The sequence below is a fragment of the Pelodiscus sinensis genome, chromosome 2 (assembly GCF_049634645.1).
Source record: "Pelodiscus sinensis isolate JC-2024 chromosome 2, ASM4963464v1, whole genome shotgun sequence".
Taxonomy (NCBI): Eukaryota; Metazoa; Chordata; order Testudines; family Trionychidae; genus Pelodiscus; species Pelodiscus sinensis.
In genome coordinates this window covers 158275134-158301222 of record NC_134712.1, presented here as the reverse complement: position 1 = coordinate 158301222, position 26089 = coordinate 158275134, and the positions used below count along the sequence as shown (strand labels likewise).

General features: G+C 42.3%; 1 protein-coding gene across 6 annotated transcripts in view; it reads right to left on the bottom strand.

The window, feature by feature from the left end:
- The window catches only part of TNS3 (tensin 3), a 427787-nt gene that overhangs the window by 350689 nt on the left and 51009 nt on the right, over positions 1 to 26089 (bottom strand). For 5 of the 6 annotated variants that reach the window (XR_012901850.1, XM_006136336.4, XM_006136337.4 and 2 more), the window contains exon 1: positions 9665 to 10129. The exons of the other annotated variant lie outside the window; for it this stretch is intronic. Coding sequence is in view for 4 of the 5 variants with exons in the window: in XM_006136336.4 (XP_006136398.2) it covers positions 9665 to 9766 (102 nt within the window). In the remaining variant the exon portion in view is untranslated. Of the gene's footprint in view, positions 1 to 9664; positions 10130 to 26089 lie in introns of those variants that run through there. 6 annotated transcript variants of the gene reach the window in all.

The following is a 26089-nucleotide window of genomic DNA, read 5'->3' as shown; positions in this document are numbered from 1 at the left end:
GGGCCAGGCTGGCGGCTGGGGAAAGCAATGACTTCCCCCACCTAGCATACCCTCTGCCCATGTGCTAACAGTTGCAAGGACAAAAAAGAAAAGTGTAAAGTAAAGGAGTTTTATATATTTTTAGTTTGCACTGAAAGTTTAAACATACATGTACTCATGTAAAATTATCAGAGATACAACTTCACACATGGACATTACGGGATTCATTAAATCAAACCAGAGAGAAGAGATGTCACAGCAGGTTGGAAGGCTTCTCAATTACAATGCCTGAGGCAGAACTGCCCCTAAGGTAAATATCAGGTACTTTCTACTGGTAGGAAGCTGATATGGGAGCTAAAGAGGAGGGTATTTGTGTGTTGATCACTCATCATGTGGATTCAACTCTGGACCTCTTGCACTATGGGCCTAATTCCAGAAAGCACTTAAGCATTTATTTAATTTTAAATTCATATTCAAGTCCCATTAAAATCAATAAAACATAACTATGTTTGCTGATTAGGGTTGTTAACTCAATGTTAACTGATGGTTAGATGGCTTGCCTTTCTGAGTACGTCTACACTACATGGCTCCATCGATGGAGCCATGTAGTTTTGTTTATTGGGCAAAGGGAAATGAAGCGGCGATTTAAATAATCGCCGCTTCATTTAAATTTACATGGCTGCCGCGCTGAGCCGACAAACAGCTGATCAGCTGTTTGTCGGCTCAGCGCGCTAGTCTGGACGCTCCCCTGCTGACATCAAAGCCCTTTGTTGGCAGCCCCGGTAAACCTCATCCCACGAGGAATAATGGGGCTGCCGACAAAGGGCTTTGATGTCGGCAGGGGAGCGTCCAGACTAGCGCGCTGAGCCGACAAACAGCTGATCAGCTGTTTGTCAGCTCAGCGCGGCAGCCATGTAAGTTTAAATGAAGCGGCGATTATTTAAATTGCCACTTCATTTCCCTTTGCCTACAACCCTAATCTACATGGCTCCGTCGATGGAGCCATGTAGTCTAGACAGAGCCTCTGAGACCTCAAAGCCTGAGCCTCTCCTGCTTAAGCTAAAGGAGCAAGGAGAAGAGCTGGCAGCTCTATTTCGCTGTTTAATCACTTACATGGAACAGCCACTAGAGGGGGACAAAGATCCATACGACAGAGATGTGTATCACGAAGGTGTGTTTGGAGGGAGTTTTGCCATTGAATTGTATGGGAGCAAGATCAGAGCCTAACTCAGGAGGAGGATGCACTTAGAAGGGAAGTATGAATGTAAGAATCATAGAATCATAGAGCTGGAAGCGACCTCAGAAGGCCATCAAGTTCAGCCCCCTGCCCAAGGCAGGACAAATCCCAATTAAATCAACCCAGCCAGGGTTTTGTCAAGCTGGGACTTAAACTCCTCTAGGGATGGAGACTCCACTACTTCCCTAGGTAACCCATTCCAGTACTTCACCACCCTCCTAGTGAAATAGTTTTTCCTAATATCCAACCTGGACTTCTCCCACCACAACTTGAGACCATTGATCCTTGTTCCGTCACCCGTCACTACTGAGAACAGCTTTTCTCCAGCCTCTTTGGAACCTCCCTTCAGGATGTTGAAGGCTGCTATCAAATCCCCCCTCACTCTTCTCTTCTGCAGACTAAATAGACCCAACTCCCTCAGCCTCTCTTCATAGGTCATATGCTCCAGCCCCCTAATCATTTTGGTCTCCCTCCGCTGGACCCTCTCCAATGCATCCACATCTTTCCTGTAATTGGGGGCCCAGAACTGGACACAATATTCCAGATGTGGCCTCATCAGAGACGAGTAAAGAAGAATAATCACTTCTCTGGATCTGCTAGCAATGTTCCTCCTAATGCAACCTAATATGCCATTAGCCTTCTTGGCTACAAGGGCACACTGTCGACTCATGTCCAGCTTCTCATCCACTGTAACCCCCAGGTTCTTTTCTGCAGAACTGCTACTTAGCCAGTTGGTCCCCAGCCTGTAACAATGCTTCGGATTCTTCCATCCCACTTGTCTTTGTTGAACCTCATTAGATTTCTTGTGGCCCAATCCTCCAATTTGTCTAAGTCACTCTGGACTGTATCCCTTCCCTCCAATGTGTCCACCTCTAGCCCTAGCTTAGTTTCATAGAATCATAGAGCCTACTCCACATTTCAAACACAATTACAAACCAAGCACATTTGGCATTATGGGGTGGATATGGCTATCTCTGGGTTTGGGTAGCTACACAAATAACTCAGTCTCTGCTCAGGTGATTTATTACCTGAGCTCATTTATGGAATTATATATATAAAAATCAGCTGTGAATTGTAATTACATTTAAGTATTCCCATTAAAAAGCTAACTGTGATCAAAGAATATTTGTGAAGATTCTGCTTATATTTTCATATCAATTGGTCTAGTATGGACAAATATATGTAAAAAATGTGTTTCATTATTCTGTGAGGTTTAATGCACTAGTATGTTCCTGAAATGCATTTAAATATGGCAGCATTTTGCAATGGTTATTCACATCTGCTTGTTAAAGTCTATCAGACATCAACAAGGAAAGAAAACTGTTACAAAAATGGGGACGTTCGGTTGTCAAACTACAAGTATTAGTATGAAACCTCAGGAACATGCAGGCATTTGTATAGGAAATCTAGTTGGCTTTCATAAAAAAAAATCACAGTTGATTGCAACTATTTAAGCTTAGAATGAAGAAGTTTTCCTGGGAAGCTTCATGATTTCATTGATGCACAGTGTTGTCTATCTAGGTGTTATGTATTTGTGTATTATCATCCACCTTTTGGCATACAAAATGCAGAACTACCTCCCAAAATTCTCTTTAGGCTAATACATTTTACATACAATACCTGATAGAATGGAAGAGCGTTTTAAATTAAAAAGCAATGGAAATTCTAAAAGGAAACAACAGATACTTATTATTTTCCAGTGTAAAATTCATGGAAAAGGTATTAATCTCATAGGACATCAGTTAAGGCATTCTGTGACCATTCTGTGATATGTTTTTTCCCAAAGCCCACTATGTAAATTTAAATTTTAATCCCTCTCCCTTGCTGATCACAACAGGAGAGAATCTTCGGGCTTGTAATTATTTCTCTCTGTGCTCCCAATCTCCTTCCTGAAAACCTTCATTAAGAAGGTTTTCCCAACTTATCAAAAAGTATCCATAAAACTTTCCATAGGAAAGTCATAGCCGTCAGACAAAAAGAAAATACCAGGATGCCAAAGTAAAGAGACAATTCACTCCAGTAACAGCAATTAAACTTCACCATACTTCACCTGGCTGAAACCATTAGAAAAAACAAAAAAATTAAACATAAAATAGCGATTGTGTTTGGTTGTTCAAGTGTTTTGTTTTGTTTTGAAAGTCATTGTTTTCCCTTGCTTTCTTTGGCTATAGAAAATAAGATTAATAACTCGCATTTAAAGATCCAGTGATAGCATGCTGAAAACTTTGAAAAGCTCTAGTTAGAAACCATTTTACTTAGTCACATACTGTATATGATGTCTTCCTTTTTCTTATATTATGTAGGGATCTGAAAAGCGGCTGTAGGGCCGTTTGTGTTTCACAAACTGAGCAGGGGAGAGGGGGAGCAGTGCTGCTCCCGCACTCAGCACAATCCCATTGGTGGCAAAGCACCCTCCCTTCTCCCCTCAGGATCTTATTAATAGAGCACATGGCCCTGCAGCCTGTGGGGGCAGGGTATATTCCTGCCTGACAAACGTGCTGGGCTGCTGGCCGGGAGTGTCACAGGTAAGTCTTTCAGCCAGAGCCTGCCTCTGGCACCCCAACCCCTTTACCCTCTCCCCCCGCCCCCCGACTCCAATCCCCTATCCTCACACAACCCAAGCCCTCTGCTCCCTCCTGAATTCATACTCCCTCCCAAACCCTGCACCCAATCCTCAGCCCCAGAGCACAATCCCCTCCTGCCCTAGGTCACAACCCAAACCTCTGCACCCCAGTTCCCTGCACCATGTCACAACCCCCTCCTTCCCTAGGCCACAGTCCAAACACCTGCACTGTAATCCCCTTCTCTAGGTCATAACTCAAGCCCTGCATCCTAATCCAGTGCCCCAGGTCACAACTGCCTCTTTCAACCAAACTCCCTCCCAGACCTCACAGGCCCTTCTTCGCCCCAATCCCTTAGCCCAGAGGTGAACAAGACAGCCTCTGCAGGCCAGATCCAGCCCGTCAAGCTAGTTGACTCAACCTGAGGCTGCTCTGAGGCTTCCCTACCCACAGGCCAATCAAAACTTAGGGGTGGGCGGAGGATGTGAAGTCTCCTTCCCCACCAGGGGTACACAGTATTAGAGGAAACTGCCAGCTGTTCAAAACAGCTGGCAGTTCTCTCTAGGTGCTGGGGGCACGAGGCAAAGACTTCACATGCTCTCCCCTCTCCCATGCCAATCAAGGTCTGTGGGCAGGGGAGCATGGAACGGACGTCTGGCCCTTCCCCTTCCATGCAAAGCCCCGTCTCTTCCAGGGTGGCCAACGACCACTTCAGAAATTTGTGAAGTGGCTTCTTTTCAAAAATTATTGCCCCCACCTTCTCTTAGGCCTGGTCTACACTAGACCAGGAAGGTCAGTTTAAATGTACAGAACTCCAGCTACGCACAATAACCGGAACCTGAGCAGTGTCCTCAGTGTGAGAGGCCGACAGGAGCAAATGCTCCTGTCAGTTTCCCTTACTCCTCACAAAAGGTGGAGTACCAGACGCTGGCAGGAGCTGCCCTCAGAAGTCACTTAGGGGTTTATACTAGACCCACTAAATTGAATGACAGAAGATTGATATCTGGAGCGTCGATCTCCCAGCTTTTGGAATGTACAAGTGCATGTGCTCTTGAGTCCCCTGATGGCCCCTTGCTCCCCGCACACTTTGCTTTTGAAATTTATGAGAGCCCTGAGGGGCTGTTGTACATTTCAAAAGCAAGGAGCCCACGGCCAGCAAGAGACTGCTTGAGTCCCCCGCTCACCCTGTGCTTCCCACAGCACTTCTGCTACATTTCAAAGGTGGAAATGCCACCAGCTCCCCACTGTGCCTCTGCCCCCTCCCCCCCCACAAGAGACGGTGCTGGAGGGAACTGGCTTTTAAGCTGGCTCTCCCCCAGCACCAGTTCCTGCTCCCCTTGCTTGCTGCCTCTCTCTGATAGAGGCAGCAAAGTGTGTGTAGGGTGTGAGGGTGGAAAGTCAAGCTAGTCAAGCTCTGTCCTACTGAGCCAGGAGCTCTGGTCTCCCTCAGCCAAGGCACAGAGTTGGGGTAAGAGTTCCCTAGCAGAGCAGCACAGACACAACAGCTCAGTTCTGGGAGAGCTCAATTACAGCGACTTGACAGCACCCAGGAGCACAGCCCCCCAAAGGGACCAAAATCCCTACTTCACATAAAACCTGTGATTTAAAAAAAAATTCAAATAGAATAGAAAGAAAACATTTCAAAATTTCCCATTAAATGTAATTGAAGGGAAAGTAAAAGTAAAAAGAAATGAAAATGAGTTAGAGCTGCACTGTATCTCAAAAAGTCATCAAGTCCAGTCCTCTGCATTCATGACAGGACCAAGCACCATCCTGGACCATCCCTGACAGGTGTTTGTCTAACCTGCTCTTAAAAATCCAATGATGGAGATTCTACAACCTCCCTATGAAATTAATTCCAGTGTTTAACCCCCTTGCCAGTTAGGAAGTTTTCCCTAATGTCCAACCTACACCTCCCTTCCTGTAATTTAAGCCCTTTGCTTCTTGTCCTATCATCAGAGGTTAAGGAGAATAATTCTTCTCCCTCCTCCTTGTAACAACCTTTGATATACTTGAAAATGGTTATTACGTTCCCTCTTAGTCTTCTCTTTTCCAGATTAAACATAGGTCATGTTTTCTGGACTTTCATCATTTTTGTTGCTTTTCTCTGTAGTTTTTGTCCACATCTTTCCTGCAATGCGGCACTTGTAACTGGACACAATAATCCATTTGAAGCCTGATAGTTCAGAGTAGAGCAAAGAATTACCATGTCTTACTTACAGCACTCCTGCTAATACATCCCAAAACGATGTTTACTTTTTCTGCAACAGTGTCACATTGTTGACTGATATTGAGCTTGTGATCCACTATGACCCCTAGATCCTTTTCTCCAGTACTTCTTCCTAGACAGTCATTTCCCATTCTGTATGTGAGTAATTGATTGTTTCTTCCTCCTTTGCATTTGTCCTTATTGAATTCCTTCCTATTTACCTCAAATAATTTCTCCCATTTGTCCAGATCATTTTCCTCCAAAGCACTTGCAACCACTCCCAGCTTGATATCATCTGTAAACTTTATGTGTATTCTTTATGCCATCATCTACATCATTGATGAAGATATTAAACAAAACCAGACCCAGAAGGGATCCCCATGGAACCCTACTCATTATGCCTTTCCAGCATGACTGTGAACCACTGATAACTACTCTGTGAGAACAGTTATCCAGTCAGTTATTCACCCACCTTATAATAGCTCCCTCTAGGTTGTATTTCCCCAGTTTAGTCAAATTGAAAAGTTTATTTCTAATTTGGACTTTATTTTATATTATATACAATTTTGGAAAAAATGAAATGAAAAGTTGTTTCAAAATGAAAAAAAACATGTTCTATTCAATAAAGTAAAAATTGAACACATTTTTTTCAATTTTTCATGGAAAAGTTGAGTTAAAATAGAAATATTTCCTGAGCAAGTGCAAACAGATGATTTGTAGATCTTTAAGCCATATAGTAAACATTGTATATATGCGCAGGACCACACTGATTAAAGTAGATTGGATCATGATGAGTTCAACTCCACCTCCTTTCTAGGTAGAGTAGATTGAAGGCTAAGTGCAGACACTGTGTCATGCTCAAAGATCAAAACGTTATGACACTGTAATGAAACCATCTCAAGGCATGGCATATGAATTCTGTCCTGGCCTGCTGGAGACAGGTTAGTTACTGTGTTACAAAAGCCCCTTTTAAATAATTTCACATGTGTAAAAAGAAACAGTTTTTTTCCAGGCCCATTTTTTTCCTATTGCACCGATGTGTGATCTTCAGAGGAAGGCTGCTATGGCAAAAGAATCAGCCCATCCTACATATGATGGTGATTTGTCCAACATCATACAAAATATACAAAGGGGAAAATACAAAGGGGGAAATCCCTTATTGGCCTCAAGAGCTCTCTTTCCCAGGTCCAATGATTCTCCAATGGTCTTTCATAGAGGTAAATCATGATGGCTATGAACAGTCAAGAAAAGCAAATGAGAAAGGAGATCATCCTGATGATTAGAGCATTCACCTAGGATATGGCTGCCAAAGTTCAAGTCTTTGCTCCAATGACTATTTGACGATTTATACATGAAGGCATGCTTTAATAGGAGAGACATAGTGACCTTAGGTATATCTGCTGATTAACAGCCCATCTTCCATACCCACACTGCTTTTGTTAGTCATGCTAGGTAGAATAAAGCTGTCACATCCATGCTACCCTCATACTTTCACTTGCAGTATAGACATATCCTCTAAATTAACATGGACGAAGGCACAAAGAAGCCATGGGAGAAGATCTACAGCTCTGCAATCCTCAAAGCTTCAGAGTTTTGGGCCATGTCTAGACTACAGAGTTTTTCCTGGGATATCGGAGGTATTGCAGAAAAACTCCGCCACGTCCAGGAAATGCGTCTGCTCTTCTGACATTTTTTTGCAGAAGAGCAGATGTGCTCTTTTGGAAGCTCTGTTTTCCTCCTTCCACGAGGAAGAAGGGCTCTTCTGAAAGAGGAGATTTTTCTGAAATTTGGCCCAGTGTAGACAGGCCAAATATCAGAAAAACCTCTTCCGACAAAATTTTCAGAAAAAGGTACGCAAATTGCCAAAAAAAAGCGGCAGTCTAGACATAGCCTTGGTTTGTTTAGCAAACAAAAGTATGGATGCTTTTCAAATTCTAGAATGAGCAAAGCTGGGCTGAAACTCCCTTAGGAGCAAGATTTCCACTGAGGCTTCATCTAGACTACGGAGTTTTATCGGAAAGAGTTATGCAAATTGCTCTCCACAATTTGCGTACCTTTTTCCGATTGTTTTTTCGAAAGAGGTTTTTCTGAAATTTGGCTCATCTACACTGGACCACATTTTAGAAAAAACATCCTCCTTTGGAGGAGCCCTTATTCCTCATGAAAAGAGCAATACAGGGGCTTCCAAAAGAGCACTTCTGCAAAAAATGTCAGAAGAGCAGATGCATACCCTGGATGTGACAGAGATTTTCTGGGATACCTCTGGAAAACTCCATAGTCTAGACATAGCCTGAAACTCCTCGCATGTCCAACACCTATTTGTGCCTGAACTGCTGAGAAATTGTCCTGTCCCCTGAAATATTGGTCCTTACCCTTCCAGTCCTGTCCACATCTAGCAAGTCAAGGGGAGCACAAAAAAATTTTTTTTAATTAAAAAAAAGCTGAATCTGATTTTTCACAAAACAAGTTTGAAGTGAAGTCATGGAATCCAAAATGATCCACCCACGTGTATTCACAGTTGTTCTTTCCAGGGTTTCCACACAAATCAATTGCATTTTTCATTTAATAATATGATAATATTGAATAGCTGTACTGCTTGGTTACTTCAGTTTATGCTAGTGGAACTCCACTTACACTGGCAGATACACTTGTGAAACTGATGAATCATGCCTTGCAAGTGTGACAAGCATAGTTCAGCTCGCAGATTAATAGGAGAATAATATGCATTTATTAACATTGTAATTGCTGAATTCAACACTCAAACTTTGAAGTGGATCAGACCAGCAATCAATTAAAAGGAAATTTTCAACTTTGGTTAGAAGCCATGTCAGCTTTATTCTGCAATGCTAAGAATTCATCAATAAAAGTTGCAAAGTGCACAGAAAAGTAGTCAAAGGACCTCCAAGGATACCCAAACCTTTCCTTTTATTACATTTTGTGAACAAATTAAATGATATTTTTTATTTTCCACATATTATCTGGTGTTCCATCAGGCAACTGACAAGCTGTTTTCTGTAATGAGGCAACTGGTCCATAGCCGGTGTGAACACATGTATTTGCTGCTCACAACTTTTGCCTGGTAGGTGATCCTATGGTTACAATGGGTGACGTGCACCCACATAATGCTCAAGTTGCCACAATCACAGATACACTGGCTTCATTAATGAATTGCTTTTTATAGCAGTACAATAGCTTTATGCAATATCCCAGAGGGAAAGAGTCTTTTAATTGCTTTCTTGTTTACTTACTAAACCACACAATTTAGCAACCCACAATGGCCCTCCCTGTGGCTACTGTGGATTAAAATTATCCTGTACATTCTGCATGTGAGAGTTTGGACCCGGACTACTGGAAACTAACATGGATTTTTCCTCTTATGTACACACATAATATTCAGGGAATGGGATGGATTTCAGCACCTCAAACTTTGGCAGGACTTCTCAGTTTATTTTCTTTAATTAAAGCATATTTGCTGCACATATCCAACCTTGTTATACAGAACCACATAACAAATAAATCGTGTGCAGACTGTAGGATTTGTGAGTGGGAAATAAAAGACAATTTCAGCTTTAAACAGTGCCGGGAGCCCAAAGTAATCTGATACGTTCCTGTTCTCTCCCCTCAACCCCCAGCCTCACCTATATTAGTTCTTTGGATTTGTATACAGATTCCACATACCTGAATCATGATCTCAGCCTTGTCTTGTATCAAGTAATGATGATCCAGTGGCACTGTGCAAAATTCATTCCCTAGGCAAGCCACGCTCACTCTACAGCCCATAAGGCACTATTGGCATCTGGTATAACTGCAGCCTCAGCCTTTTTAATCCAGGTCAGTGAACGGGACTCATCAACTCCACTTCTCTGGTCTCTTTCGAAGGTAACAACCCCAGATTTGCTGTGCGCCTGCCACCTTTTGCTGCCTGCACTTGACCTTTTTTGCTTCTTGGAGCAGTGTCAAGCTGAAGCCCTTTTGTTGTGCCCGGTTCTGCTGCTCTCAAAATCCCTGTCTTTCTGCCGGTTCTCTTTCCTTATCAGAATCCCATGCTGACCACATTGTGCCCCTTCTGAGGCAGGGACAACAAATGAGAGTGCTAGTGTCTAAAGCTATGTCTCCAGCTGGGGAAACTTAGCCTTTCCTATCCTGGTGGGAGGGTTTTTGGATCACTGAATGGTATGGAGACAATAACAAGGAAACTAATAACTTGGAAAACAGTCTGTTTTGAAGGGTGTGCTCCTTTTGGAAAGAAGAAAAGAGCTATCCAGCAATCTGTCACTAAGGCAAGCTGATAATACCAAAGTAATTCGAGAGCAAATAATGGTTGTTTAAAGTCGACACTAAGAAGGACCTTGAAAGCACAATTTTAGAAGGGGAGAATCTGTAGGAATTTCCTGCTTCTTTGTGTAGTCCGTCTGCCTGTGTACATTAATTAATTCCCCTTGGCTTTAACATAACTTACTTTTCCTGCCTGCAAAATGATGCACGCTGTTAATGGGGAGGAAGAATAGTCAAGTGGTTCAGGCAAAACACCGGCAGCCCAGAGACAGGGGTTTGAGTTCTATTTCTGCCAAAGACAAGCATGATCTTGTGCAAACTTTCAAAGGGGAATGTAATTTTGGAGGTCTTAATTTTTTGCATCCCAAACTTTAGAAAACAAAAAGCCTAATTTTCAGAGGTACTGAGTGCTGGCAGCTCCCACAGAAATCAATCAGGAAATAGATGTCTACAGCTGAGCCCTCAAACTCGATTACATTATTGTGAAACTCTGCTCTCTACTCTTTCTTTATCTCAGCTTCTTCCCCTGTAAAATAAGGATCATACAGAATATAATACTTCCCTTCCTCACTGGGGTGTTGTGAAATATAAGTTGTGAGACATTCTGATACCATGAAGATGTCTGTAACTGAGTGGTGGTGGGACTTTGTGATATATTTCCAAAACTGATAATCTTAGAGTCCTATCGTCAGGCCCACAAAGAAGAGGGACAATGGGGGAAGCTACCCTGAGGCCCAGTGATGTAAAAAGGCCCAGGACTCCCAGTCACCATTGTGATGGCGATGGCAGTGGCTGCAGCATTGGGTCCTTTAAATTGCCTTTGTGTCCCCAGGCAGCCTGAGGCCCTGCCCCTTCTGGGGGCATGTAGCTGCTCTCCCCCCCACGACCACCACATACACACACCTTGCTCAGGGCCTGGCAAAGTCTATTTGTTGCCGTGCCTATCAGCAAAGGGCCCATCAGTTTTGCCCTTTCCCACAATGCCCTTTCCCAGAAAAGGTAATACAAGTTGTACCTCCCTTAACTAGTACTCCCTGATCCAGCAACCACAGAGCCCAGGAAAAGTGAGGTCTGGCGGTGGGGCAGGAGCGTGGTAGGGGACACCAGCAACCCAGTGTGTGTGTGTGAGGGAAACCGGTGGCACAGCAGAGAGTTCTGGCCCACCATGGAGCTCCAGCCTAGGCAGTGGCCAGGGAGCTCTGTCCCCAGCCCTCTGCCCCAGCCTTGGCTGTGCATCTCCAGCTCCAGTCGCGGAGCCAAATGGCTGTGGAGTTCTGTCCTGGCTGTGGAATTCCAGCTGTGGTGGTCTGGCCTGGCAGCAGCAGGGCTGGCAGCATCTAGAGAGCCCTGGGGAGCTGGGACAGCAGCAGGGGTAGGCTGGAGCACAGGGACCTTCCCTGGCACAGCAAATCCCCTAGTTTAGGACCATTCAGGTCCTCAGGGTGCCAGACCAGTGAGGTCCAACCTGTACACACCAATCATTTATAAACATTCAAACTGAGCTGAAATTCCATCATTTAAAGGTTCAAATCAAAATAACTTTTGTTTCCTTTTCTAATTAAAAAATCCTGTTTAATTGCTTTTTATGTTATTGTTTATTTGGCTTGCAATAGTGCCTAGAAGACCTGAGTTCAGAGCTCCATTTTCTTAGCCTTCTGTAAGGTAGCTATAGTCACTCAGCCTCACACCTCATAAAATGACTTCAGGCATAATATAATTGCCTAGACGTGCTCTGAATGTCATGCCTTTTGCTTGATTGAGTCCAGTATCCCCACAGAAATAAATATGGCTGTCTGTGTTGGGCACCTCTAACATGTTCTACCATCAATTTGGACTTTCCACCAGATGTTGGAACTTATGCATGTGTTGACCGTTTGTCAAGGCAGCAGTTGCAAAGTACACTGAGGCAGTTTCCGTGGTGATTTAGGCAATGAAAATAGGCCCTCAACAACATATCCCTAGTTGCAGCTGCAGGTTCTGGTCACAGAGACTGACTCCCCAAGGGGGTTTTATCACCAGACAAAGGAATAGATTGAAGGAGGCAAGGCAAAAAGGTTGGGTTATTTGTTTGTTTGGGGGGCTGGGAGGGTTATTGGTACAAATGTATTACCGAGTAAGCCTTTCATTCTTAGTGTATACACAATGCATCTTAGGTGGTACATGACTAGGACTCCTCACCCAATTTGATCTGTTGGGTGGATCATTAGCAGGTACTGACTGGGAGTGCAACATGAACACTGAGCCATGGAAAGACTCAGATCTTGAGGAGCTTGGTTGTATGGTACCATAATAATGAAATTAACTATGTTTCTTGTGAAACTTCTTTGGCTCAAAAATCTTTAGTTATCTTCAGGTCTATTGAAATCCTATTATAGGAATACTAGAAGGTTTACCCAGGGTGGCTCAGGTTCTTAAGTCAAATAATTTTTGGTTTTCTTCATTTAAATCATTGTTCTAGGTTGGGGCTGGGGTAAAGGGTTCAGTATGCAGGCTTCCCTGGGGAGAGAGGAAAACCTAGCCCTCTCACACTGCAGCAGCTTGGGTCCAGGAAAGAAGTGCCTCTCCATGGCTTCTACAACTCCAGGGGGCAAAGCTGGGGTAAGGGTGCATGTGCCCTGGCTGGGGGACAGACAGACAAACTCTCTGAAATATATAGTAGACAACTACTTTTTTCCACCCCTGCCCCCCGTTGGCCCAATGGGGTTATAACTTTCCTAGCACCCATCTCTGGCCCCTTGCTGCCCACCTGTGGTCAGTCTGCACTATAACTCCCTCTTGCCAAAGCCCTCCCTTTCAATTTTATAGAAACAATTGAATTTCAGGCATATCCCATTATCCTGGCACAACCGAACCCTGACCTTGCCTTAAATTATGATGATGAAGTTGCAGACCAAATGTGATGGTCCTAGCTCTCACCGTTTAGGAGTTCTTGAACAAACGGACTCGCAGGTGGACGAACAGACAGATGCACATTTCTAAAATATATAATAAGAAATATGTGGAGGTCACTTTTATATGATTCTCCACCAGCTAACTGGTGAAGTGTCCAATCCAACACCCAGCTGGAATCAAGTCATCTGAGATTCTCCAGACTGACAAAGAACATCCAATCCCATTTACCAGAAATGAAAAAGGGCCTAATGTGTTAAAAGAACAAGGAATTGAGGAGCCTACACTTTTGTGAGGAAAGACTCGTGTCCAGTAAGATTAGTCTGACAGGATAGCAGTTCATATTTATATTCCCTACATAGTAACTGATGATATGGGGTTCATCGTGTAGCTAAAGTATGGTTGACACCTTCTGAAGTCATTTCTAGTATCTTATTTCAATTAAGTTTTCACTTTCATTTCTTTACCACTTTGGAAACACTACACATTGGCCCAACCACCATTCAAAGATGGCCTAAATTTTTTCCCAATGGTTGGCAAACCTCAGTGAACCAGACAAACTGCAGGAGAAGTAGATTTAGATCCCATTTCTACAAGGTGCTGGGCCATGCATGTGAGATGCTGCAGGTCCTCAATTCCGATTAATCAGGAGCTCAAGTAGCACATCATGGCATAGGATCAGGCTCCTGGTCTTTATAATTTGGTAGCCATACATGCACATTTTAAAGGAAATATCAATAAGCAAATTTACTTAAATGTATATGCCAGCTGGACAACATTGTTGATGAGTTGCTTCTTCTTTAAGAAATCTGTTTAGAGTTTCTTGATTTCATGCATTTACATAACTATATAATAGTCGTCCAATCTATCTATATATTTTAGAAATGTGCACAAGTCTGTCAATGAGTCCATTTGTTCAAGAACGCTTCCTAAACAGTAAGAGCTAGGACCACCAAATTTAGTCTGCAGCTTCCTCTTAGCTTAACTTAAAGCAAGTTTGGTTGTGTCAGGGAAACGGGAGTGCTAGAAATTGGACTGTTTTCCACAACATGGAAAGGGAGGGGGCATAGCGGGAAGGGACACGATATTGAGAGTATGCACTGGAGGCAGCAAGTGCAGGGGAGATCTATACAGCATATTGGCTCCAGGGGGCAGCTACACCACCAAGGGAATGGGCAGCAGTGCAGGTGCTAACCATCTTGCCTTCCACCAGACCAACTAAGTAGCCCCCTTGCCCCAAACCCTCTTCCCTCTCTCCCAACCTTTGGCTGCAGTCCTGAAGGGGGGGAAGGCCTTTATTGGCTTGAGAGTGGGCAGAAGGCCGATTAGGAAGAAGTCTGAGGGGGGGGACAAAAGGTCCCTGACAGCCAGAGGGGAATTATGGGGGTGACAGAAGGCCCCTGCTGGCTAGGGGACTAGGAAAGTAAAGGTCCTGACAACTCAGGGAGGGAAAGAAAATCCCATCGGATGGGACCCACTTCCCTGAGCCCCTCCTTACTCCCCAGCTATCACAATTGCACCTCCTCATTCCCAGCCCCCTGCCCTGAGCCCTCCTCAACCCCACCCTGACTCCTGCACTTCCCATAGCCAAGCCTCCTGCCCTGCCCAAGGTCTTGCCCGGACTCCTGCATCCTCAACATTACCAGCTCCCTGCCTTGAAGGACCTGGGCAATTTTGGGTAAGTCTGCTAGTGTGGATGTAATTTAGGAAAGGCTCCAATTGTGTCCTTACCAAAACCAGAATGGGGGGGGGGAATCAAACATTATGGGAGAGTCCGAGAAGAAACAAACACCAAAGTTATAATGGCCACAATTACTTAATTTGAATTCATAGTACAAGGCACAGGTCACTTCCTGGAGAATAATGACCAGTTGAGAGAGCTAATGGCCTGAGGCAAAGCAGAGGGTCATTAGCACTGAGCCTGCCATTAACTCTCCAGGAAATGCAGTGGCCTGGAGTCATTAATGAAATTATAGTAAATCATTTGGTGGGAGAGAGATTCCTCAAAACACAATAAGCCTTTCCTTTGAGGTACCATTATTCTTACCAAGCTCTGCAAGAATGAAATGTATTTAAGAGTTCTCTTTCTGTGCTGGAACATCTATAGAGAAAAATGGGTGGCATAGCAGCAATTCAGAATTCTTCCTTTATGTCTTAATACAGCTCCCACTGAGGCAAATGGGATTTTTGCCATTGCCTTCAGCGGGAGCAGGAACAGATCCTAAATTCCTCACATTTTCTTCAGGCCACTCTCAGCCTTCTGTTCTTCATATCCTGAACTCCCTTCAGCCTCAAGCAGACTTGTTATTCTACTGCCCTGCTGCCAAAAGACTCCAACTAACCAGAGCAATAAACATTTGAGACTGTTTTTAATTTTACAGATTCTTTGAACACGATGAAAATTGCTCCTTTTGAGGAAAAAAATGGCATGTCATTCATCCTGCCAGGGCACAGAGGAAAACAAGAGAAATCAAACTATGATGTATTATAAGCAAACAAAGCTTAGTCAAAAAACAATATTACATTAAATGCATGAGACCATTACTATTTGTAATGTGGTAGAGCTTCTAACTGGACAGAAACAACAGCACTATTCAACACTTAAAGAACAGTTCACATTTTTCAAAGACCAGTACAATCATTAGTTAAATGACACTTCAGCCCCACTGAGGTAAGTAGTAACCCCAATGAAGAAAGCAACAACTCTATCATTCAAGGTGCTAAACACTCCTCTGGCTGCACTGAGCCCTATCAGTTCCCACTAACTTCAGCTGGAGATAAATCAGTGACAAATTTTCTGCAATCACTCCAATAAATATATCATATTTACTGACCATCTGTGTAGGGTCAGTACCGGAGTTAATTCTTTTCCAGAAGCCCAGGCAAATTATATCCACTTATGCTCAACTGTGTGTGCTCACATTTATTCTCAGGAAATTTTTTTAAAAAAACCCAAACAGGTTTGTTAGACATGGTCTTCTCCAAATAAATTCCAACCTCAATACAGCGGGTCTGATTCCAGCCTCACTTGCTCTAATTTTATACTGGTGTTTTAATTTCTCATTCATTTCAGCCTGTGTTTTCTAAGCATACCATTTCACAGGAACACAAACGATCAACACTTTCACGCATTTTGCTCCCATTAATTCCAGCATCAGGGTGTTCTCTTTGCAAAGCAAGTGCAGGATAGGGTACTAAATATGCCTGAATTCTCACCTTTCTCTTCTTTGTATAAGATGAAGAACACAGGGAATTATCCCGAATTTATGAGCCTTCCCGTCTCCCAATCATATCTGGAGTATCCCCATCTAGAAGGGCAGAGCTAAGGCAATACACAACCCAGAGCTAAGAAATCCACCTAGGCAGCATCATAGCAAGCCTGCAGCTTTTGGTTCCCAATCTCAGCCCAAGAAAAGGAAATAAAACAATCTCTTTACGTTGGCTTGGAGGTGGAGTTAGCAAAGCTTTAAAACTTTAAGACAAACCTCAACACAGACTTTTCCTTTCCCTATACCAGTGTTTCTCAAACTGTGCTCTGAGGAGACATCTCCAGGGGCTCCGTGAGGTTGACAAACTGGAAACATCGATAGGTACAACACATACAAACAGTGGACCGCTGGGGCTCCACATACATTTTTACACATGTAAAGGGCTCCGGAGCCCCAAAAGTTTGAGAACCGCTGCCCTATAACATTTCTCTTAAAATCTCTCCATGCACCAAACAAGAAGTTTTAGTTATCAGCCCCAGTTTCCTCCCTCCTCCCCCTGGGCACTCGATAAATCATGATTAGAAATCACAGTTAAAAATGAGATGAAATTTTTCAATCAAAACTTTTTTTTTTTAGTGAAAAGTGCAGATTGACCATACAGAAGCATGTGGTAAACTTGTGCAGATTTTGCCAAATTGTTTCAGTGACAAAAAACCCCCTCAGATGCCCCAAAGTATTCTTTCAAATTGCCAGAGAAGTGAAAATCTGTGTTTTTCTGGGTTAGCCCTAGTATTCCCCAAACTGCTATTTATCCATGGTCTCCTGTACTGCACAAAAGGGTGCTATTCTTTTCCTTGTGGCTGAAAACATGGGAGGTAGTGAAAGGGCAGCCAGATGTGGCCAATTTGGCAGCCTTGCTTCATCTGGAAAAGAAAATGAGCAGACATGGAGAAACACATGTTTTATAATCCCTGGGAATGTGCATAGAAAGGGAAAGGGGCTCTCCTAAAACATTCAAACTCACTACTTTCCACTTCTAATTATGCCCTCATTATGGCTTTGTATAAGTACCTTTCCTATCCCAAGAAACACAAGCCCTCAAAAGACACAAATTCACAATTTTACTCTGTATTTGTGGCAACCTTAAAATGGGACTCAGTCATGAAAGGGCAAATCCTAGATCTTTACTAGGTTGTTTGCTTTATTTCAAATCATTTTAAGTACTCACAAAGAGTAAGAATGAACACCTAACATTTGCTTTGTTCTAATGATGAAAGGATTTGTCTGAAAACTTGCCTCTTGAGATATTTTAAATCCTTTAAAAGAAAGTAAAAAAAACATGTTACATAACTGTGGCAGATTTACAATAAAAATATAAAGCCTCGCAATAGTTGACTATTGTCTGAAAAGCTGCAGATTTCCCCCCCCCCCCATATGCCCTTGGGGATCCATTTAATATTTTCCAGGCCTCTTTCTTCCCCCCCTGCCTTGCAAAAAATTAGCAATGAAATGCCAGGAAATGGTCCTCAGCTGTGGTAACATTTTCATTTACAGGCGCTAGAGATTTCGAACCGTTAAGCAGCCCCACTGTGCTCTCAGCATTCCAAAGACTTGCAGGTGACTCAGTTTTCATCTTTGCCAGGTCTGCATGATTCACCACCAAACTTGGCAGGTCACTATAGCTTGCACTCAGAAAAGAGATGTGCAAAGATTTGCTCTGTACTGACGAATGCTAAACAGTCTATGGAAGCTGCATACCCAGAGAATGCAATAAATTCTGCAGAAGAAACACTACCATATACAACCTCTTTCTGATCCCTTGCTCCATCCCATCCACTGATAAAATGATTGAAAACATCCCTTTCCAGAGGCATTTCCTGCTTTAAATCAGTGCCAAGCCATGTGGAGAACCCTCCCTCAACCTATTTTTCAATTAAGGCACTTTATGTTTTCAAGGGTTTGCTATCTTCATGGGCCCAATCATCCTGTGTATTACTTATGCATAACGGAGAAAAATTCAGGGAATCCCCAATCCATGGAAACTAATCGAACCACCAATATGGTTAACAAATCTGAAGGAATATATACAGCCTTAGAAAGTGAAGAGAAGAGACGAAATAATGCCAAAAGAAGTTGCCACACATGGAATCAAGAATGAAGTTCCAAGTATTCTTATACATGTCCCTCAATGGACCCCCTAATCTGTGAACACTCAAGATATATGCAAAGATGCTCTCAGGAGTACCCTTCAAGTAAAACTACTCATATTAGTGAGGTTACATGTGTGTGTGCATGTCTTGCGGGATTAGCATTTATGCGACTCGATGCTTGATATGGACATGGAAACAATCAGAGGAAGATGCCAGAATCTGATTAATTGTGGAGACTGCAGTTTTATTAAACAATTAATACCTAACTGAGGTAAACCACTTGGGACTGTTCCAATGCTGTCTGAACCAAGGCCCTTGAAGTACTAGAAGGCTCTGATATGGTGTATACCCCACACAGATCCTGAATAGGCTAGTGTTGGCCCGAGAGGCCAATTAACATACCAGGCTGCACTTGGATGGGGACTCAGGTTTAACTGATAATGAAGCACAGCTGGGAAGGCTACCTGGTTACTGGCAAGAACACTGTCAGTGTCCTTGGAGGGAAACTAAAGAGCAGGGGGCCATTCGTCAGACATATGCGAGAAGAAAGGAGAATCGCAGTCAGATCAATGGAACCTAGTCTGAAATCCTGGCCAGTAGGTAGTGGGACGTGGGTATCTGCCCAGAGAAACATGATGGCTAGAAACTTGAGACCTGATAGGCACTCCTCAAGCAGACCACAGAAGGTGGAGTCAGAGCTGCAGTTACTATGAAACCAATGCCCGAACAACTCACTGGGGTTAGGGTTCTCAGTTGCACCTTCCATAGTCTACCAACCTTATCAGAATTAAATTCCTCCCCAAAACAGACCTCAGCTGTGTCTAGGCTGCATCCCTCTGCCACCAGAGGGATGCAAATCAAGCACTTCGGAAGTGCAAATGAGCCCGGGCATGAGGAGTACAAGATCTGCCGAAAAAGCTCCCTGCTGTTGGCAGAGCCACGGCTACACTTTACTTTCACTTTCGACACTGAGCCTGATCAGCACAGCATCAGAAAGTGAGTATGCAAATGAAGCCCGGGATATTTAAATCCCAGGCTCATTTACACTTCCGAAGTGCTTGATTTGCATCCCTCTGTCAGCAGAGAGATGCAATCTAGATGTAGCCCTCCTGATGTTAAGTGTATGATGAGAAAGCCCACACAGCATTGTGCTAGTTTTGCCATATGGAGGAAAATCCCTTTGGGTATGTCTACACTGCAGCCCTATTTTGGGATACTTCCAGTATCCTAAAATAGCATTTTCCGTGTCTTAACAGTGCGCCCGTTATTTCGAAATGTAATCAAAATAAAAGGTGTGTAATTCTGACGTCCTGGTAAACCTCGTTCCAAGAGGATTAAGAGACTTGTCAGAATAGCAGTCTATTTTGAAGTCTGGTGCTGTGTAGACACTATACAGCACCAGATTTCAAAATAAACAATCTCAAAATAAGCTCGAAAAAAGGTACACAATTTGCGTAGCTCAAATTGCATAGCTCATTTCAATCTAATGCCATAGTGTAGATGCACCCTTTCAGACCCCCCTAAACTAGATTAAGGTTAGAAAATCTGAGCCTGAAAGCAATCCATGCAATTTAATTTTTTGTTTTTTTATATTTCTATAGCAGCAGTATGCATACAACCATATTTTGCAGAAATGGGGAGAATGATAGTCATACTCGCTCTCATTTTCCAAGATTTCCCCCTTCCATTCAAAACTGTGAGACTTTAAAACATGCCCAGAACACATACCATTGCCCTCATCCTGCAAAGAACCTGCTAGTGCAGACTGGAGTGCATGTAATTACCATTGACATAAGAACACTTCCTACATGATCCTGAACTACTTGGTCCTGTCTTTCTTGCCACAACATAAGGATTTTTATAAAGAGAAGATTGATACTTAGTACATCTTGATTCTACTCTCTTAATCTATGAACTAGCAAAGTACTTAGTTACATGATTAATATAAAGCATATGAATGGTCCTATTGAGAATAAATATAAAAAAATAAATATTCATATGCTTAAAGTTAGCTGGGGTGATGGATGTTCTGTTTCATAAAAGGTTTTGAGATTTCAAAGTTTTTTTTCCTTCCAAATCAAAGTGGAAACCAAAAATGTTGAAATTGTTAGTGAAGGAAACTTACGTGAAAGAATGGTTTCTGGCCATTTAAAATATTTTGTTCTGAAAAGTAAAATGTTTCATATCAATGCCACCTTTTCCTAAATTGCATTATAAAATAGTGTCTAATAATAAACACAAATAATTTTAAAGTAAAAATATTTCATTAGAAAATATCTAAAGAACATTTCAATGCAATTTTAGTCCCCATTTTTCAAAACAAAATTCCAGCAAAATTGATTCAGCTTCACAAAGCATTTTGATTGTGATGAAACCACATATTCCAATATAATATAGTTCCATTAATGATTCTCGCCACAGACCTCTGAATAAAATGCTTTCCTGGACTAGAGTTTTAGTGCTAAAAATAAAAAAAATAAAAGCTTGATAAATAATTCTTCTGGTCAGGATGAAGAGACAACTGTGTGTAAGTTAATGCCTGATTTGTAAGAATTGACCAAAATTTAGTTTGTCCGGATTTTGAAGTTTGTTCTTTAAAAGATTTTATTGCAATGGCCAGTTTAATATATTTCTGATGTGTTATAGATAACAAACACACAATATTGTCACAGGTTTGAACTATCAGAAATGTATTATATGTCTTAAATTTTTCATGAAATTCCCGAAAGACTGATAGAAAACATTTTTGCTTGTATTTTTCATGATCATTAACTGCAGAAAAAAAAAGATATTCTACTCTCCTGGCAATAAATGTTACTTAACCTATGTGAAAGGATATGTACAATTTTGCAGACTTGCATATATGATAGATATGGATATATGATAGATCTAAATATTTAGCTGTACAAAATGGGCCAGATATTTACCTGTTATAACGTGTCAATTTGAAGTAATTATGTGGAAAGCGTTACTGCATATTTATGACTTTGTAAAAGATCAGAATAAGGCTAGATAGATTTATAGCTAGCTATAAATACAGACCTATATAGCCTCCCTCACATATAATGCATTCCTTCTGCAATCTATTTTTAATTTGGTCACATGCAAGCTTCACCTTAGGGAATACAATCCTGCATTCCTTGTGCCCTCAGAACTCTCACTGAAGTTTTCCTGCAGTGCTGAGTGATCAGGTCTCAGTGTTTAGATATCCGGCTGAGAACAAATAGTAAGCACCATATGGGAGTGAGTTTGTAATGCTTTGTTCAGTTGTCACTGAAGATAGATTGGGGTCAACCTCTTAAGACTTACATTCATTCCAGTTGCTAATACCGACTGTTTTTCTGCTAGCAAATTTTGCCAATCTGTATTTAGGGTTTATTTTAAAAAAGGAGTAAATAATATGGTAAAATAAACCCATAAACTACTGTGTGTAATAATTTAGCAGGTCATGTGATTCACCGCTCACAACAGTCTCTGAAAATGTAGCTTTGAGAAGGGGTGTAGTAAAGAACTCATGTATGAATTATGAAAGCTGAGCATTTAAATACTTGCTGAATCTTGGTGGGTGGGAAGCTGAGTTAGCCTACTACTCAAGAAGGGAGACATGAAAAAACAGAATGCATTCCATGCACCTTTCATAATTCTAACCATCTTCTATCAAAGCAACATGCTGATTTTTAACAGGGAGGAAGCAAGGCACAGGCATCTTTGGACTCAGTATTTCACAATTCTTAGCACTGTCACTGACTCCCTCTCATACTGTGGACAAGTCACTATGGCCAGAATTTTCAAGATTGGGTAGTTAGAGCCTGTCTCCTAAATCCACACATAGACAACAAAATAAGTGATCTAAATTTTCAGAGACGAGAAAAATTGACTTCTGTGGGAGCAGCAGATCGTTAGCACCTCTAAAAATTGGGCTACTTAAATGCCTAATTTTAGATCCCCACTTCTGGCTTTAACTGGTCTGCTCCTGTTTCCCCCTCTTTGAAGTTGACATACTACTTGTGTAGCTATGACAGCATGAGTGCTGTGAAGTTTAATTAATGAATGCTTGTGCAGTGTTTCACTAGCTTCACAGGAGAAGTACTACAGAAGTGCAAGATACTTATTTTCTCTCTTCCATCCCTGTGGATCCTGAAGCATTCTATAAATCACGCAAGAGGTGTGTCTAGACTACACCTCTCTGCCGACAGAGAGATGTAGATTAGGCACATCGAAATTGCTAATGAAGCAGGGATTTAAATATTCTGTACTTCATTAGCATAAAAATCACCACTGCTCTTTTTCGGCACAGAGCTTTGTCAGAGAAAAGCAGCAGTGTAGAGGCTGATCTTTCAAAAAATAAAGTCTTTCTGGAAAGATCTTGTAAACCTCATTTCACAAGGGATAAAGGATCTTTTGAAAAAGGCTTTATTTTTTGAAAGATCAGCCTGTAGACTGCTGCTTTTCTCTGACAAAGCTTCATGCTGAAAAAAAGTGGCGGCCATTTTTATGCTAATGAAGCACGGGATATTTAAATCCCTGCTTCATTTGCAATCTCAATGTGCCTAATCTACATCTCTGTCGGCAGAGAGGTGTAGTCTAGATACACCCAAGGAGTCCTGTTTGCTGGAGTGAGCTGGAGGCAGGGAAAATAAAGACGGTACAAAGGCTTGCTTCACTCCTACCACACCAAGGATCTAGTTTTGCTAGTGCAGATGTATGAAACTTTACCCATATGGCCTACTCCAGAGCAGGGCCCAAAACAAAAAGACAGAATCTCTAGCATTCTGTTGAGCACTGTCAAGTGGAACCTGGCACACATGGGTAGCCACACTCAGTGACCCCCAGATTACGTGGTCTGTCTGCGACTTTGTAGGGTGTCCTTTGCCCATGCTGCAGTTGTCAGCATGTCACATGCTAGTGAAGCACTCATGGTGCTCCTTTGGAGAACAGCAGTAACGTGGTCTGCTAAGAGCATTCTTTCTCCACAGCTCACTGATCCATTCCTCCATGAGGCTGGCCTCACTCCAATTTTCCCACTTCCCCCATGCAACTCAGGAAATTATAGCCATCATTTTGCCCTGGATAGAATATACACAAGCAAATAACAAACATCAGTTAAAACACTATACAAATGGGCATTACGTCATTCAATATTTTCAGCTCATTTATAGCTTCAGAATGACTGGGAAACCCTGTGAATTATATAGCACTTAAGTAAAAGCAGCTCTGTTTGCAGCGAATCTACATGCTATTAGCAGAATGCCTCAACATCTGGATTTTCCTCTGGCAGGCAAGCAGTGTCTCAGTGGTGGAATCTCATCTCAGTCGTCTTGCTGGAAACTATTCTGAATGACCTTTACAATTTGCTGGGCTTTCGTACTTCTATAATGTAAGAATGAAAAGAGAGAGAGAGAGACCTAAGGCATGCTGGTAGTAAGAGAACATACCACAGTTTGATGCAAAACTGAGCATAACTTGTTGCTCGGGGGAGATACTGTGTACAGCACTGTGTAACCAATATCAGACAAGGATAGAGGAAGAGAAAATGCAACCTATGGCACAGATAGAAGATGGCATGAAGGGAGGAAGGGACAGAGGGGAGGTAAGAGAGTGCACGCACAAATATAAGGTAGTTATATTCCATGTAAAAGGCAGAGAGGCATCAAAGGGAGGCATTCAACTCCATGAACAGGATCAGTGTAAGGCAAATATACTACAGAAGTCTCATTAGGGGCACATTATAACAGGATGGCCTATCCCTTTAAGTGCAGTTGATGTGGGGGACAGTGGTCCCTTATAAAAAGCTGAGCTGTCAGTAAGGAAGGGATGAAAGAGGCTGAAAGGAGCAAGAGCAACAGGGAGTTTTCTAGGGGTACGTCTAGGCTGCATTACTCTTTCGGAGTACCGGAAGTATTCTGAAATAGCAACACCGTGTCTTTAAAAGTGCCTGCTATTTCCCGAAATAGCGGATGTGCTCTTACTGAATCCCTGTCACCCTGGTTCCATGAAGGTGAAGGGATTTGTTGGAATAGTGCCTTATTTTGAAATTTGGTGCTGTGTAGACAGCCAAATTTCAAAATAAGCTCTTTGGATTTAGACTCGGAATAAGCTAAGCAATTTGCTGGGCAAAAAGGATATACTGAGAGAAAGTTCTGGGAAGCAATGCTCAGATAATAGCATGCAGAATTCTGCAGTAGCCCCTTAAACTGGAGCAGGGGAATAGAGAAAATCCCCTGCGAGTTGTAGCCCAAAGTGTGCTGAGGAACCAAGTTTACATTTTGCCTATCTTTGAAAAATAAAACTGCTCCTTGCAAGAGAGTGTGGATGTTCCATTCCTGGGCTGGGAATGACACAGCACTTTACATACATGAAGTTAGTTGATAAACTTTTAGGGGCAGGGACTTTTTGTTATATGTGCATATGGTGTCTAGCACCTGGAAGTTTCAACCATTGGCTAGGGCCCCTAGGCACTCCTGCCAAACAAATAATAATTAATAACAAGCCTTGCAGGCTTTTTGCACATGAGTGAATTTCATCCCAAGTGAGTAAAGATGAAAGTGGATGAAAGTGGCTGAAGAAAAGCCAACCCCAACACCTGGAGAGCACTACTATGGTAGTATTTCTGCTCTGGGAACTAGCATATTCCATTGGCCAGGAAAGGGACCACATCATCTGGCCTTTCATTGCAAGCTTTTTGTGCAGGTTTTCAGGGAGAACTCAGAGGGGACTGAAGGGGATATGTAGAAACACCAAACTTGTTTGGCAATAGTACTGTCAATGACATTTAGTTGCAGACATTTTGTGCTGTGCAGTTTACACATGGGAGTCTAGATGTACAAACTCCAGACCACACACACAGACCCCCCCACTCTTCCCTCCCCCTTCTCCCTCCCCTCACCCCCTCCCACAGGGCTAAAATGACAAGAATTTGCACAGCAAGATGCCCATGTTGAAATGCGATGGTGGTGGCCGGTTATTGTAGAACAAGTACAGGACAATAAAAGAGTCCAATACAATGTTGCACTTTTACAGAACTACCTTAGAAACCCATGAAAAGCAGTATAACTTTACTCTACAGGATCCTTCAGCCAAAGCTAAAGTTTTGTCCGTCCCTTCTGCCTTTTCATTAGGCAAAAAAACAAATAACACAAAGAGTTAATGCTGAACAGAATGAAGTTTTAACAATAAATGTCATATTTACCTCAATTTATATCAAAGCTTTGCAAAATCAAATCTCAAAGGAAGAACAAGGTGTCCCATAATAGACACATGATGCATTAGAACGATAGTCATCAAAGTGAAGCCTTTTCCTGTTCTAGAAAAGTTCAATGTTCCCTTTTGTATGCCTTGAATTGTTTTTGCATGACTGAGGACCTTATGTTTAAAAGCAGCTGCTTCTACTTTGCAAGGAGTTAGACTAAGCAATTTCTAACTTCTTGAGCAAAATAAGGAGACAGGCATTCAAGGTATGATGCCGAAAACATACTCTATATTTTTGGTTTATCAAACACTGTTATTCTTTCAGAGTCAATTGGTGGCCCTCACCAACCTGTTATGACCTGCATTAGGGGAGAAGATTCAATCTTCAACAC